General features: G+C 44.7%; 1 protein-coding gene across 6 annotated transcripts in view; it reads right to left on the minus strand.

The window, feature by feature from the left end:
• The window catches only part of LOC121572051 (protein PALS2-like), a 31,662-nt gene that overhangs the window by 15,051 nt on the left and 1,704 nt on the right, over positions 1-14,907 (minus strand). Inside the window, exons 2-4 of one of the 6 annotated variants that reach the window (XM_045222008.1) lie at positions 7,419-7,487; positions 4,105-4,298; positions 879-979 (exon numbers count right to left, since the gene is read on the minus strand). In XM_045222008.1, coding sequence (XP_045077943.1) covers positions 879-979; positions 4,105-4,258 — 255 coding nt within the window. In that variant the 5' untranslated portion in view covers positions 4,259-4,298; positions 7,419-7,487. Of the gene's footprint in view, positions 1-34; positions 523-860; positions 980-1,437; positions 1,836-4,104; positions 4,299-7,418; positions 7,488-14,907 lie in introns of those variants that run through there. The other 5 variants (XM_045222007.1, XM_045222010.1, XM_045222009.1 and 2 more) reach the window with 5 other exon arrangements.

Consider the following 14,907-nt stretch of genomic DNA (forward strand, 5'->3'; position numbering starts at 1 on the left):
TGGTTCACTGGTAGATAGATAGTGGTGTTCTAACCATTGTTGTGGTTGGTTGGGTCCCCTTGCCATTGAGTGAACTTGTGTTAGATTGCCTTGTGGTGCACGTGTCAGTAAGTTGTGTTGTTGAGTGAGGGTTCTGTGGTGGTATTCTGATGAGGAAGTCCCCCCCTCCACTTGGACAGCTGACTATTTTGGGGCAGGAGTTCACTCCAGTGGTCAGAGTATCTGTCACCAGGGGGGTCAGTCTGGTGACGGAGAGAGACCTCCAGGGGCACCCCACACAGGCAGCCCTGTGACCCCATCCCCCTCCCCAGGCTGTGACAGTCACCAACAGGCCCGTGGCTGCCTGGGATTGGGAGAGCAGCTGGAACTCATCTTCCTGACATCATCCTGTCTAGCAGTGAATAACCCACCTCACCAATGTGAATATGAATATGTCAGATCAGTGCACTGTATATGGGTTAGAGCACGTGTCAAACTCATTCCACGGAGGGCCGAGTGTCTGTGGGTTTTCGCTCCTCCCTTCTACTTGATTGATGAATTAAGGTCACTAATTAGTAAAGAAATCCCCTCACCTGGTTGTCTAGGTCTTAATTGAAAAAAAAAAAAAAAATCTGCAGACACTAGGCCTTCCGTGGAATGAGTTTGACACCCCTGGGTTAGAGTGTGTGTGTGTGTGTGTGTGTGTGTGTGTGTGTGTGTGTGCAGTGTATGTGTGACTTGTGTCATTGTGACCATCAGGGCAACCATCAGTGTTGTGTTACGTATTAGCATGGTGATAGATTAGTACCTTAGCGGGGAGCCAGCCTTTGGTCAGTGTGTGAGTCAGTCTCTGTGTGTTCTCCCCTATGTGTGTATGCTACCTTGACGAGTGACCGTACAATGGGACTCTCCATGATGCCCCTGAGGAAGATGAGGTCGATGTCTTTGGCCCCCGTGGAGGTGGGCAGCTCCCCCAGGTTGTCCAACACCTGCTGCATCGCTGTGGGGGGAGAGGAGAGGGAGAGAGAGAGGGAGGACATAGGGAAGGTGGGGGGAGAGAGGGAGGGAGGGAGGGAGGGAGGGAGGGAGGGAGGGAGGGAGGGAGGGAGGGAGGGAGGGAGGGAGAGAGTGAGGGATGGGGAGAGAGGGAGGGATGGGGGAGAGAGTGAGGGATGGGGGAGAGAGGGAGGGATGGGGGAGAGAGGGGAGAGAGAGAGGGAGATGTGTTAGTTATACAGAGAGAGGGGGAAGATAGTGAGTCACAAACATACTGTAGATGCAAGACACACGCAAAAAAAGAGTTAGTTGAAAAGAAGAAAGAGCCAGTGAAAGTGTAGGCCTTAGTGACCCCTGTACCCTCTCATACTGCTTTTGCACAGTCCAGCCAAAACAAACAACCACATTCAAATTTTACTTAGAATTCCCATGCCAATAAAATACAGTAGAAGTTTGTGCAACCTGCGGCCATGCCTGTAGTTCATTCACTCTCTCTCAATGTAGTTCAATAGACCAGTCCTTTTCACTGCAGTTGATAGGTCACAGCAATAAAAACTGTCCAATTCAAATCCAAACTGTAATCCCTTCAGACAAAGACTGCATCAAAAACTACACAAGCCTACAAATCACTTCCTCTGTTGTTTTTTTTGGTAGTTTGGTTTTCTCGCTGAAGCTTGTCCATCGGCCCCTGTAAATGTTCCTCAATGGAAAATAATGTTCTTCAATGGAAAAAAACGTCAATCCAGAAGTCCACTAGACAGACAATAGTGGTTTGATATGATTATATCTTCTTTCCAATTATCTCAATTAATTCAATTTCAGTCTGGTCCAGAGATGAAGACTCCTCTGACCCTGTGTGTCCTCTCTTGTCCTGACAAGGAGAGAGGTGTGGACTAGGCAGGTATCACGGAGCTAAGACCTTAAACCTAGGGTCTCAAAGCCCCTGTAAGCCCCTGTAATACACTTACAGCCCTGTGGAGGTGTGTGTGTACGTGTGTGCGTGTTTGTGTGCATGCATTTGTGTGTGTGTGTGCGCGCGTGCGTGTTTGTGTGTGCCTGAGATTAAATATGTAAAGCCATGAAGACAATGAAGTCCTCTGCAAGAATCTAGTTCTCTTCACAGTTTCTCCTCCACTCTCTCTCTCTTTCTGCTGGTCTCTCTCTGGTTTCCCACGCTACGGTCATGTAGTATAATATAATAATATAATATACAGTGCATTCGGAAAGTATGTAGACCCCTTCCCTTTTTCCACATTTTGTTACGTTGCAGCCTTATTCTAAAATGGATTGAATAAAAAAAATTCCTCAATCAACACACAATACCCCCAAAACATTTTTGCAAATGTATTTAAAATAAAAAACAGAAATACCTTATTTACATAAGTATTCAGACCCTTTGCTATGAGACTCAAAATTGAGCTCAAGTGCATCCTGTTTCCAATTATCCTCCTTGAGATGTTTCTACAACTTGATTGGAGTCCACCTGTGGTAAATTCAATTGATTGGACATGATTTGGAAAGGCACACACCTGTCTTTATAAGTTCCCACAGTTGACAGTGCATGTCAGAGCAAAAACCAAGCCATGAGGTCGAAGGTATTGTCCGTAGATTTTCAAGACAGGATTGTGTCGAGGCACAGATCTGGGGAAGGGTACCAAAATACTTCTGCAGCATTGAAGGTCCCCAAGAACACAGTGGCCTCCATCATTCTTAAATGGAAAAAGTTTGGAACCACCAAGACCCTTCCTAGAGCTGGCCGCCTGGCCAAACTGAGCAATTGGGGAAGAAGGGCCTTGGTCAGGGAGGTGACCAAGAACCCAATGGTCACTCTTATAGAGCTCCAGAGTTCCTATGTGGAGATGGGAGAACCTTCCAGAAGGACAACCATCTCTGCAGCACTCCACCAATCAGGCCTTTATGGTAGAGTGGCCAGACGGAAGCACATGACAGCCCGCTTGCAGTTTGCCAAAAGGCACCTAAAGGACTCTCAGACCATGAGAAACAATATTCTCTGGTCTGATGAAACCAAGATTGAACTCTTTGGACTGAATGCCAAGCGTCACATCTGGAGGAAACCTGGCACCATCCCTACGGTGAAGCATGGTGGTGGCAGCATCATGCTGTGGGGATGTTTTTCAGCGGCAGGGACTGGGAGACTAGTCAGGATCGAGGGAAAGATGAATGGAGCAAAATACAGAGAGATCCTTGATGAAAACCTGCCCCAGAGTGCTCAGGACCTCAGACTGGGGTGAAGGTTCACCTTCCAACAGGACAACGACCCTAAGCACACAGCCAAGACAACGCAGGAGTGGCTTTGGGACAAGTCTCTGAATGTCCTGTAGTGGCCCAGCCTGAACCCGATCTAACATCCCTGGAGAGACCTGAAAATAGCTGTGCAGCAACGCTCCCCATCCAGCCTGACAGAGCTTGAGAGGATCTGCAGAGAAGAATGGGAGAAACTCCCCAAATACAGGTGTTCCAAGCTTGTAGCGTCATATCCAAGAAGACTCGTAGCTGTAATCGCTGCCATAGGTGCTTCAACAAAGTACTGAGTAAAGGGTCTGAATACTTATGTAAATGTGATATTTCCGGGGGGTTTTTATTTCTATAAATTTGTAAAAATGTCTAAAAACTTGTTTTCGCATTGTCATTATGGGGTATTGTGTGTAGATTGATGAGGGGGGAAAACTATTTAATCCATTTTAGAATACGGCTGTAACGTAACAAAATGTGGAAAAAGTCAAGGGGTCTGAAAACTTTCTGAATGCACTGTATCTATCATAATATAGTAATATCCAGGCTTTATATAAATGGATCTCTGCCTAAATCTCATAGTAATTCATGAGGATGATAGAAATATCTCATACACACACACACACGCACACACACACACACACACACACACACATACCTTTTCGTTACATCATGCATATGAAAAAGAGTGTGCACTCATTCACACACACACACACACACACCTTGGTGAGAGAGGGTCATAAGCCTATGTGTTCAACGGGAGGTGTGTGCCACAGAAACAGCTGACTAAGAAAGTGCCAAGACTCACAGCTAAACTATATCTAGCTGGCAACAACATTTTCCCACAGTATCAATATCTGCAACTGAGAATCTCACCTCCGGATGTGTCGGCCCCCTCTGTGGGCTCAGCAGCCGCCCCCTCCCCGGCCGCCCCCTCTCCTGTCTCGCCTTGCTCTCCCGTCCCACCTGCATCCGGAGGGGACTCCACCTCTACCTCCACCCCGTTGGGACAGGCGTCCTCCATAGCCATGACCGCTCTTCGACCGCTCCTCGACCACAGCTATGCTAACCTAACCACAAGTGAACCACCACCACTAAGTGATAGTTGGTCTAAAGCTCCTCTGCCCTTAACATTCAGTCTACTACACAATGAACAACAGTCTCTAACCTCAAAGAGAGGAAGAGAGGGAGAGAAAGATGCAGAGGAGATGAAAGACAGAGAAAGAGAGAAAGACAGAGAAACAATAGAAGGGGGATTAAACTAAAAGCAATTAAACAGAGATATGAAATGAAAGACAGAGATAAGAGATGAAAGACAGAGATACTAGATGAAAGAGAGATAAGAGATGAAATAAATAGAAGTATATGAAATAATGAGGAGAGAGACACTAAGGACAGAGAGAGAGATGGAGACAGATAGCTGGTTCACACATACGTGGACACAGATTCAGTCGTTCTCAATCCCCTCCCTCAACACTCCCTTTAATACCTCACCCCCACCACACACACCCTCCTAGCCCCCCCTTACACCTAATCCCACAATCCTCTCCTGCTGTTGAGGGTTTGTTTGAGTTCACATGCAATCATGAAATCTTTTCCAGACTCTTTCGGTTGCCCTTCGAGACTCCTCTCCCTTTCTACAGGTGACTGATACTGACACAAACTGATCTTAGATCTGTGTCTAGGTGACATCTTCATTCCATCTACATTCTACACCATTAGATGGTCCTCCTGTAAGCCCCTCCCCTTCGCTCTCAATGCCCCTCCCCCTCTTAAACAGCTGTAGTTTAAGAGGATATGATCTGCAGTCCCTAATCCCTCCCTCCCTCTTCCCAGTAAGCCCCACCCCCTCCCTAGTCCCAGTCAGCCCCACCCCCCTCCCTCTTCCCAGTAAACCCCACCCCCATCCACAGCAAATCTGAGCGGGATTTTAATCCTACTGCAAAAACACAGGATTACAGAATCTACTCTGGATTCTCTCTCCCTCCCTCTCTCAGTTCTCAAAGTGCGGTACTCTCTATCACTGCGGTAGATCTCCAAAATACATAGTATCTGGTATATGCACTCATTTCTATTTATTTATTTTATTTATTAAGAATTAAGAACAAATTCTTATTTACAATGATGGCCTGCCAAGAGGCAGAAGGCCTCCTGTGGGGACGGGGGCTGGGATAAAAAATAAAATGTAGGATAAAACACACATCACGACAAGAGAGACACCACAACACTACATAAAGAGAGACCTAAGACAACAACACAACATGGCAGCAACACAACATGACAACATAGCATGGTAGCAACACAACATGACAACAACACGGTAGCAACACAACATGGCAGCAGCACAACATGACAGCAGCACAACATTGTAGAAAAATTCCACTGTTAGAAATTGAAAAATTTTCATGGTGTATGATGTAGCTGTATCTTTCCCCCCCAAAATAAAAAAATTAACACATCTGTAAACATACAGCCCCGAAGAAGAAGATCAGGTGAGCAGTCCAGCTGACGCAAAGCATTATGGGATGAATAAGTGTCGTGAAAAGCAGTTGACTGGAAAAAGTGGTGAATTAAACTGAAGGCTCCAGGGTTTGGATGTTTGGTGAGCATTTGCCATGGGTTAGCAATACGGAACAGAGATGTGTTAACATCAGAAAGTGTGCTCACAAATAGTGTTATATCAATATTATATTAGCAGTATACAGGTGTCTGCACTGCCATAGAGTGTTTTACTTATTTAACCTTTATTTAACTAGGCAAGTCAGTTAAGAACAAATTCTTATTTACAATGACGGCCTACACCGGTCAAACCCTCCCCTAACCCGGACGATGCTGGGCCAATTGTGCGCCACCCTAAGGGACTCCCGATCACGGCCGGTTGCGATACAGCCCAGGATCGAACCCGGGTCTGTAGTGACGCCTCTAACACTGCAATACAGTGCCTTAGACCGCTGCGCCACTCGGTCCCCCAAACACACACCCTCCTGTGTACCAGTGTAAATAGCAGATACAGCGGATCTCTTCCTCTGACTGTAATCATGGTTGTGACTGGGTTGTCAGGGTGGAACTGTAGAGACAATGATATAGTCAGATAGTGGTGGTAGCCAGGGGCAACACTGCATTCAGATAGTGGTAGTAGCCAGAGGAAATACAAGGCTACAGTCAGATAGTGGTAGTAGCCAGGGGCAACACAAGGCTACAGTCAGATAGTGGTCGTAGCCAGGGGCAACACAAGGCTACAGTCAGATAGTGGTAGTAGCCAGGGGAAACACAAGGCTAGTCAGATAGTGGTACTAGCCAGGGGCTACACAAGGCTAAATTCAGATAGTGGTAGTAGCCAGGGGCACCACAACGCTACAGTCAGATAGTGGTAGTAGCCAGGGGCAACACAAGGCTAGTCAGATAGTGGTAGTAGCCAGGGGCAACACAAGGCTAAATTCAGATAGTGGTAGTAGCCAGGGGCTACACAAGGATACAGTCAGATAGTGGTCGTAGCTAGGGGCAACACAAGGCTAGTCAGATAGTGGTAGTAGCCAGGGGCAACACAAGGCTAAATTCAGATAGTGGTAGTAGCCAGGGGCTACACAAGGATACAGTCAGATAGTGGTCGTAGCTAGGGGCAACACAAGGCTAGTCAGATAGTGGTACTAGCCAGGGGCTACACAAGGCTAAATTCAGATAGTGGTAGTAGCCAGGGGCTACACAAGGATACAGTCAGATAGTGGTCGTAGCTAGGGGCAACACAAGGCTAGTCAGATAGTGGTAGTAGCCAGGGGCAACACAAGGCTAGTCAGATAGTGGTAGTAGCCAGGGGCAACACAAGGCTAGTCAGATAGTGGTAGTAGCCAGGGGCAACACCACTCTGCTCTGATAACATCAGTCTAGACCAGGGAGAGAGAGTAGCTCCAAGGACCAGCCTTAAGACTGGCTTAACACTCCTGGCACATTCAGTACATTACATCCACACAAACGCTTGTTTATATACAAACAGACATCCTCTATAGTTATCTCTCTCACACACACAAACACACAGATGCTTTTAAACATGGAAAATGCATTCAAATAAACATGCATTTAAAACACACCCACACAATCCCATAACCTAAACACGGACACATATAATACACTCTCACAGAAAGTAAAGGATCTATAATGACACCTGTAGGATAAAGGACAAGTGGTGATCTTACCGGTGCCTGACGGTTAACCCCAACCCTCCCTGTCCTTCTACAGTCTACTCATCCCTCAACTCTGGAAACCTATAGGAGAGAGAGTGAAGGGAAAGAGAGAGAGAGGGAGAAGAGGGAAAGAGAGTAAGGGGGAAAGAGAGAGCGAGAGGAAAGAGAGAGAGAGCAAGAGAGAGGAAAGAGAAAGAGAGAGAGAAAGAGATAGAGAGAGAGTGAAAGAAAGAAACAAGAACACGCTCATTAGACAATGCTTATGACCAGGGTTGGACTGGGAGGTACACCGTATTTTACGATATACTTGTATTGATGCAAGGACCGGTTTGGGTTCATACTTAACCTTCTATAACGGTATTTGAATGTTTAGTTTGTTAAATGTGATATGCCGTGTGTAACGTCCATTTTTATAGGTTTCCTTCGCTACTTCAGTCAGCTCTCTCTCTCCATGCCGTTTTCCACACAGACCTAGCCCCGCCCCTGTCACCCAAGGAGCGCATTTGTTGTTCCTCGAGCACGAAACACTTGCGTTCTGTCTCTGCATGGTCAATGCAGCACATGCAACAGTGTTGATGACAACGATGCTGTTTTCACTTTGCTTGTTAATATAAATCGGCTAGCGTTCTATAATTACAGTATTAGTTTGTGTTTCTTACGTCTGCAAACAGCTAGTTTATCTTTTCTTAGTAAGTTGGGCCTAAATTTTGCTAGCCACTAATCGCTCATGCTAATCGCTAGCTAATAAATGTACTAGCAAACATAACTAGCTATACAGCCTGATAATACCAGTGATTGTGTAGAGTAGACCTACCGTACCAGTCAAAAGTTTGGACACACCTACTCATTCAAGGGTTTTTCTTTATTTGAAGTACACTGCTCAAAAAAATTAAGGGAACACTTAAACAACACAATGTAACTCCAAGTCAATCACACTTCTGTGAAATCAAACTGTCCACTAGTGTGGTTTTCCACTTTAATTTTGAGGGTGACTCCAAATCCAGACCTCCATGGGGTGATACATTTGATTTCCATTGATCATTTTTGTGTGATTTTGTTGTCAGCACATTCAACTATGTAAAGAAAAAAGTATTTAATAAGATTATTTCATTCATTCAGATCTAGGATGTGTTGTTTAAGTGTTCCCTTTATTTTTTTTGAGCAGTGTATTTTCTACATTGTAGAATAATAGTGAAGACATTAAAACTATGAAATAACACATATGGAATCATGTTGTAACCAAAAAAGTGTTAAACAAATCAAAATATATTTTAGATGTAAATGACATCGCAGAAGTCAAGGATCGGTAGGATAGTCAGTTTTACGAGGGCATGTTTAGCAGCATGAGTGAAGGAGGCTTTGTTGCGAAATAGGAAGCCGATTCTAGATTTAACTTTGGATTGGAGATGCTTAATGCGAGTCTGGAAGGAGAGTTTACAGTCTAACCAGACACCTAGGTATTTGTAGTTGTCCACATATTCTAAATCAGACCCGCCGAGAGTAGTGATTCTAGTCGGGCGGGCGGGTGCAAGCAGATTGAAGAGCATGCATTTAGTTTTACTAGCATTTAAGAGCAGTTTGAGGCCACGGAAGGAGTGTTGTATGGCATTGAAGCTCGTTTGGAGGTTTGTTAACACTGTGTCCAATGAAGGGCCAGATGTGTACAAAATGGTGTCGTCTGCGTAGAGGTGGATCTGAGAGTCACCAGCAGCAAGAGCGACATCATTTTTTTTGGGGGGGGGGGGGTAGATCAGCTTAATATTGCAGATAGATTGTAACTTCCATCAATGTAATTGTCTGCATCACTTCCAATCCCCCATGTTTTATATATATATATATATATATACTCCCCTTTATTACATTGCCCCCGCCATCCTTTCCCTACTTGGGGTAAATTAGTGAACAACAATGCTTAGGCCTCTACTTCAGGCTTATACTTACTATCTACATTTTATGGACACAGTCAATTTTACAATAATTATATTTTGTTTGTTTGTTTTTTCTCCTGAACTTCTTCTACTCACAACCTCTCCGATCATTTTCATGATGTCCATCCGGTTTGCTTCTATATGCCATATCTTTATAACTGTGCTCTTTCCCAAAAGCTCCCAACATACAACCAATATACTTATTATGGACACAGTATGCTTACATTATTAGTTATCTTGTTATTATTTGTTGTTAGTTGTTATTAGTCCCATCCTTCAACTCCATTCAACACCTCCCAATAAAAAAAAATATCATTGATATTGATATACACAGAGAATAGAGTCAGCCCGAGAATTGAACCCTGTGGCACCCCCATAGAGACTGCCAGAGGTCCAGACAACAGGCCCTCCGATTTGACACATTGAAATCTATCTGAGAAGTAGTTGGTGAACCAGGTTGAGGCAGTCATTTGAGAAAGGCTATTTAGTCTGCCAATAATTCTTCAAAGTAGCCACCCTATGCCTTGATGACAGCTTTGCGCACTCTTGGCATTCTGTCAACCAGCTTCATGATGTCTTCACTATTGTTCTACAATGTAGAAAAAAGTCGAAATAAAGAAAAACCCTGGAATGAGTAGGTGTGTCCAAACTTTTGACTGGTACTGTACATCTGCATGTTTTTTGTGCAACAGTATCTTCTAAATCAAAGAGGAATACGTGAAGCAAGAATATGTTAGATACATGAAGAAGCTAAGAGAAAACATTCAATGTAGCCAAAGATTTCCTCTAGGAAACACTGACACAATAACTCCTCCCTGGGATTTTTATTTGTTGTCATGTCAAACACTGTATTCAAAGTGCCCACTATTATATTCTAACTATTGAATTTGAATAATCGTTCTATTTCCATGATTCCAACAGTTCACCCAAGTGTTTTGCTCTAAATCACAAGCCAAATCGCAATTGCAACAGTTGGTAAAAAATAAGGCCTAGATTGTTTGCCCATATTGTGCAGCCCTACGTGGCAGTTTGGAAATGATCTCAAATGAGTGCAGGAAATTCAGAAATGAATGACAATTATTTTTGGTTGAAGTTTAATTGAACAGTATAAAACAATCCGAATGGAGAAAGACCAATTGAAATCACTTAGAATGTATGTGTTGCCACCCTAGGGTTACGCACTACTCATAAAGCAAATTTTGACCTTTTATTATTCAAAAACATAAAATATCCCCCAGCCCTAGAACAGGGGTTTACACAATCTGTATCTGACACCCACTCTCGCTCCCTCTCTCTCTATTCTCTCTCTGATGAGTCATCTCATTCTTGTCCAGAGGAGACCAGACTAGGACAGGGATCCCAGGCACTGATGGGGGCAATTGTTCCTCCAACATGACTCTGATGGCCATTGTGTCCACAGCCACTTAAGGACATTGCTTACATCATCAGCCTGAATGTCATTCAGTCAAAATGTAAATGTCCTCTATTATATGAGAATGACAGGCAGGGTTATGCGTTCAGTCTAACCTTGAGTAATTTCTCTCTATTTCTCTTCTTCCATTCCTGCTCTCCTGCATCCTCCCTTCCCTCTAACCTCCTCCCTCCATCCCAGGTCCATTGAGAGAGTGGTAAACAGTAGCTTATTAATAAACACTACAGGTCAGCAGCATTAAGCCCGATCCCTCCATCCCACGCAGGCAGCTCTGAATAACTCTGATGAGATGAAATGGGTTAGCAGAGGAAGCCATCAAACAATGAAAATAATCACCCACTGCTTAGGTCTTAGCCATGGCAGCAGGTCTTGAGATTAGGGTTGCAAAATTCCGATAACTTTCCAACAATTCCCAGGTTTTCCATAGAAATCTGGGTTGGAGGATTCCGGATTTTCTGCTTATTTCATCCCGATTCCAGGAATCTTCCAACCGGGACTTTGGGAAAGTTACTGGAATTTTCCAACCCTATCTGAGATGACCAAGGAGGTCAAACCCTACTGATGACTTTTGACCTTCAGCTCCAATCTGGACCACTGTGTCACAATATGGTCACACAAGTACGGCCACCATAGAATTACAGACAGTAAAGTTTGCGCCCCAAATGGCACGCTATTCCCTATATAGTCTACTACTTTCGTACAAAAAGTAGTGCACTATATAGGAAAAAAGTAGCGCACTATATAGGGAAAAGGTGCCATTTGGGACACATATTAACAGCCTCGTTATCTGACTGGCAATGCAAGCAGATCACAGGATATTACAATCCTACTTCCTGTGCAACGGTTTTAACGACCAGCACTTTTATTTCACCACCCTCCATCATATCAGCCTTCTCTCCATTGAATCCGCTCAATCGTGGCCCATCCGTCACGTTAGTGCTAATTGGCCCATTACAGCAGAGAGAAAGCGCAAGAGCGCAAGAGCGAGGCTTACTGGCCGGTTTCATTACGCAATGCAGATTACAATAAGGCCCTGCACGCTGATTGGGAGTGAAAGATATCCCCTGGAAGAATGTTAATGGCAGCAAAGGCACTTGGGCAATTCTTCCTCCTCATCGAATCATCCGCACCACTGGGCCCCTCCAGGGTCTGTCTCTCTACGGCCAAGGTAAAGGAGGACAGGAAAGCAGGGAGAGAGAAAACACTTAAAGAAGTGGACAAGAGAGGAGGGGGAGAGGAAGGAGAGAGAGGAGGGAGAGAGAGGAAGGAGAGAGACGAAGGAGAGAGACGAAGGAGAGAGAGGGAAGGAGAGAGAGGAAGGAGAGAGGGGAAGGAGAGAGAGGAGGGAGAGAGAGGAAGGAGAGAGACGAAGGAGAGAGACGAAGGAGAGAGAGGGAAGGAGAGAGAGGAAGGAGAGAGGGGAAGGAGAGAGAGGAAGGAGAGAGTGTGAAGTGGAAGGGAAAGAGAGAGAATATGAAGAGGGAGAGTACACTCTTAAAGAAGAAGAGAGACAAATGTTGGTCTTAAAAGAGGAGAGGAATGGGCCCAGAGTAAGCTCTTAGAGGAGGAGACGAGATGAGGAGAGAGCACACTAAGGTCTAACGAGAGGAGAGGAAAGGAGCGAACTCTAGTTTTTGAGAGGATAGGGCTGAGACAGCAGACACTCAGGAGAGAAAGAAGCTGTTCAGTACTTGAAGGAGCTTGATGGAGACGAGAGAGTGGGTGCACTCCTGAGAAGTAGAGAATAAGAGAGAGGGCTTCTGGGACTTAAAATACAAGAGGATGAGATGAAAGGGAGAGTGTACACATAGCCTACATACTGTAAGTCCAAAAGGAGAGAAGAGCAAGGAGAGAGTCAGCTGCATACACAAACATACAAAATCATTCCTTTTGAGCACAGAAAGCAGCATCAGGGAGTGGTCACCAGCACACAAAGATGGCTGGTCAGGGACGGGTGTGAACCAACAATGAACCAGAGCCCTCCCCTTGCCCCTGCTTGCCATGCAGCCAGATGACAGACAGCTCGTGATGGAGGGATTATGAAGGATCAGAGTGTCTGTTTTTGTGTAAAACGCCACAGCAGATCATCTCTGTGTTATGCATGCAGGAGTGTGTGTCCACACGGCATTAAAAGCACAGAGAATCGTTAAAAAATAGCACATTTTGTGACCTCTGGTGACCCCTATGAGAGGACAAATACTAGACATTATAGATCTAAATCCTATAAATGTTACAAATGGATCTCCATTGAAGTTTCTTGATTCTCAGTTTCTGTGAATGCTCTATTAATTTAAGTCTATGCTACATCCTCAAAGGTCATCAAATGAAACACACATCCGCACACACACACAATCAACATCTTAAGGCAACATCCATTCATGTACACTCAAACAAACAACTGAGGGTAAGCCTTTTCTCTCTGTCTATCTCCCCATCACAAGGAAGCAGAGAGGACCCAGTAATAGCCGTCACTCTGGGTTTCTCTCAGTCAATTGAGAATCACAAAGGAGGCCAGTAACCCGGATTGCCTTGGAGCCACAATGTACTCCCGAGCAGGGCTGGCTGCTAGGACTCCTGGGGTAGCGCGGAGCAATTAGTGAGCTTTGCTGCAACATCGCTACTATAGCCTGTACACTCAGAGGCTGTGTTATTCAATTCTAGCAGAGCTTGCTCGGGATTGTGGGGTATGCCATGTGTGTCGGATGGTGTGTGTGTGTGTTGTGGGGAGAGGAGGATATGGGTGAGGGGCTGCTACTTTAGCCAATCTCTATTGACTTCTCTACAACCATCCCAACCCTAAACCCACCACCCCTTTCGTCAAGCCCCCCCACACACACACACACACACACACCGAGCACCTGCTACCACAAGCCTCAGGTCAGACTGTGTGCCTCTAGATAAGAGGATTACACTGCCAGAAACAAGATGGCCATCTTAACATATTAATAAAAATACATATAAAATCATATTTATTTTAACAACAACAATAATCACATTTATCCCATCATCATTACTTTAATTTCTGTCATTTAGCAGACGCTCTTATCCAGAGCGACTTTTAAATCATACTTAACTACTATGTCAAATATAATTTAACCAAAATCAATGCACTGTCATTTGATGCTGATCGTTTGTTTTGGACACATAATTACATCCTGACCACAGCTTATCACAACCCCCAGCACACACACACACACACAGCTCATCACATCCCCCAGCCCTTAACGAGCAGCATCTCATGACATACAGTAACTCATCGTGTCACATGACCCTCTGTCTTCCTCCAGTCTCTCTCTAAGGACTCCTACCAACTGCTGTCTTAACAGTTACCAGAGAAGGGGAAAGGAGAAATGAATGAAAGAGAAAAAAGCCAAGACAAATCTAATTGTATTTGTCACATGCGCCGAATACAACAGGTGTATACAACCTTACAGTGAAATGCTTACTTACAAGCCCTTAACCAACAATGCAGTTTTATGAAAAATAAGTGTTATGTAAAAAATATAAATAATTAAAGAGCAGCAAGATATGCAGAAAGAGAGCGAGACGAAAAGGGGGGATGGGTGGAGAGGTGAAAGAGTAGGAAAGAGCAGGTCAGGGGGAGTGTGTGTATATATATATATATATATATATATCCTCTCAGGCCTGATTTAAATGAAGAAAACCAGGTTGTAATGTCTGCTATATTCTAACAGAGATTGGACATGTCATAACATCCACTTATTCAGAAGATACAATTACCAAGTCCAGCTCCAGACTGTACCTCTATGGGTGTGAGACAAACACGAGTGTGTGCATCCCAAATGCCACCCTATTCCTCCATAGCGTTCTGGTCAAACGTTGTGCAGTATATAGGAAATAGGGTGCCATTTGGGACGTGGCCCTGTGACAGCCATGAGTGTGAGGCATAGGTCATGTTGGTCTCTCTGGCTCTGCTTGGGTGATTCATTCTGGGAAAGGCAGGAGACTGCTGCTTCCACCCTTTAATCTATGCAGCAGTGCAGTAAGCAAATAACAAACTCAAAAAAATCAAGAACGTACACCGGCCAGTACAAAGCCAAATATTCTGCCTACGCACATGGAATAAGGGTTGTCACATTAAAGATGGACTGATTCCAACCGTCATTCCTTCCTTGACTAG

This window comes from Coregonus clupeaformis, chromosome 8 (assembly GCF_020615455.1).
Source record: "Coregonus clupeaformis isolate EN_2021a chromosome 8, ASM2061545v1, whole genome shotgun sequence".
Classification (NCBI taxonomy): Eukaryota; Metazoa; Chordata; class Actinopteri; order Salmoniformes; family Salmonidae; genus Coregonus; species Coregonus clupeaformis.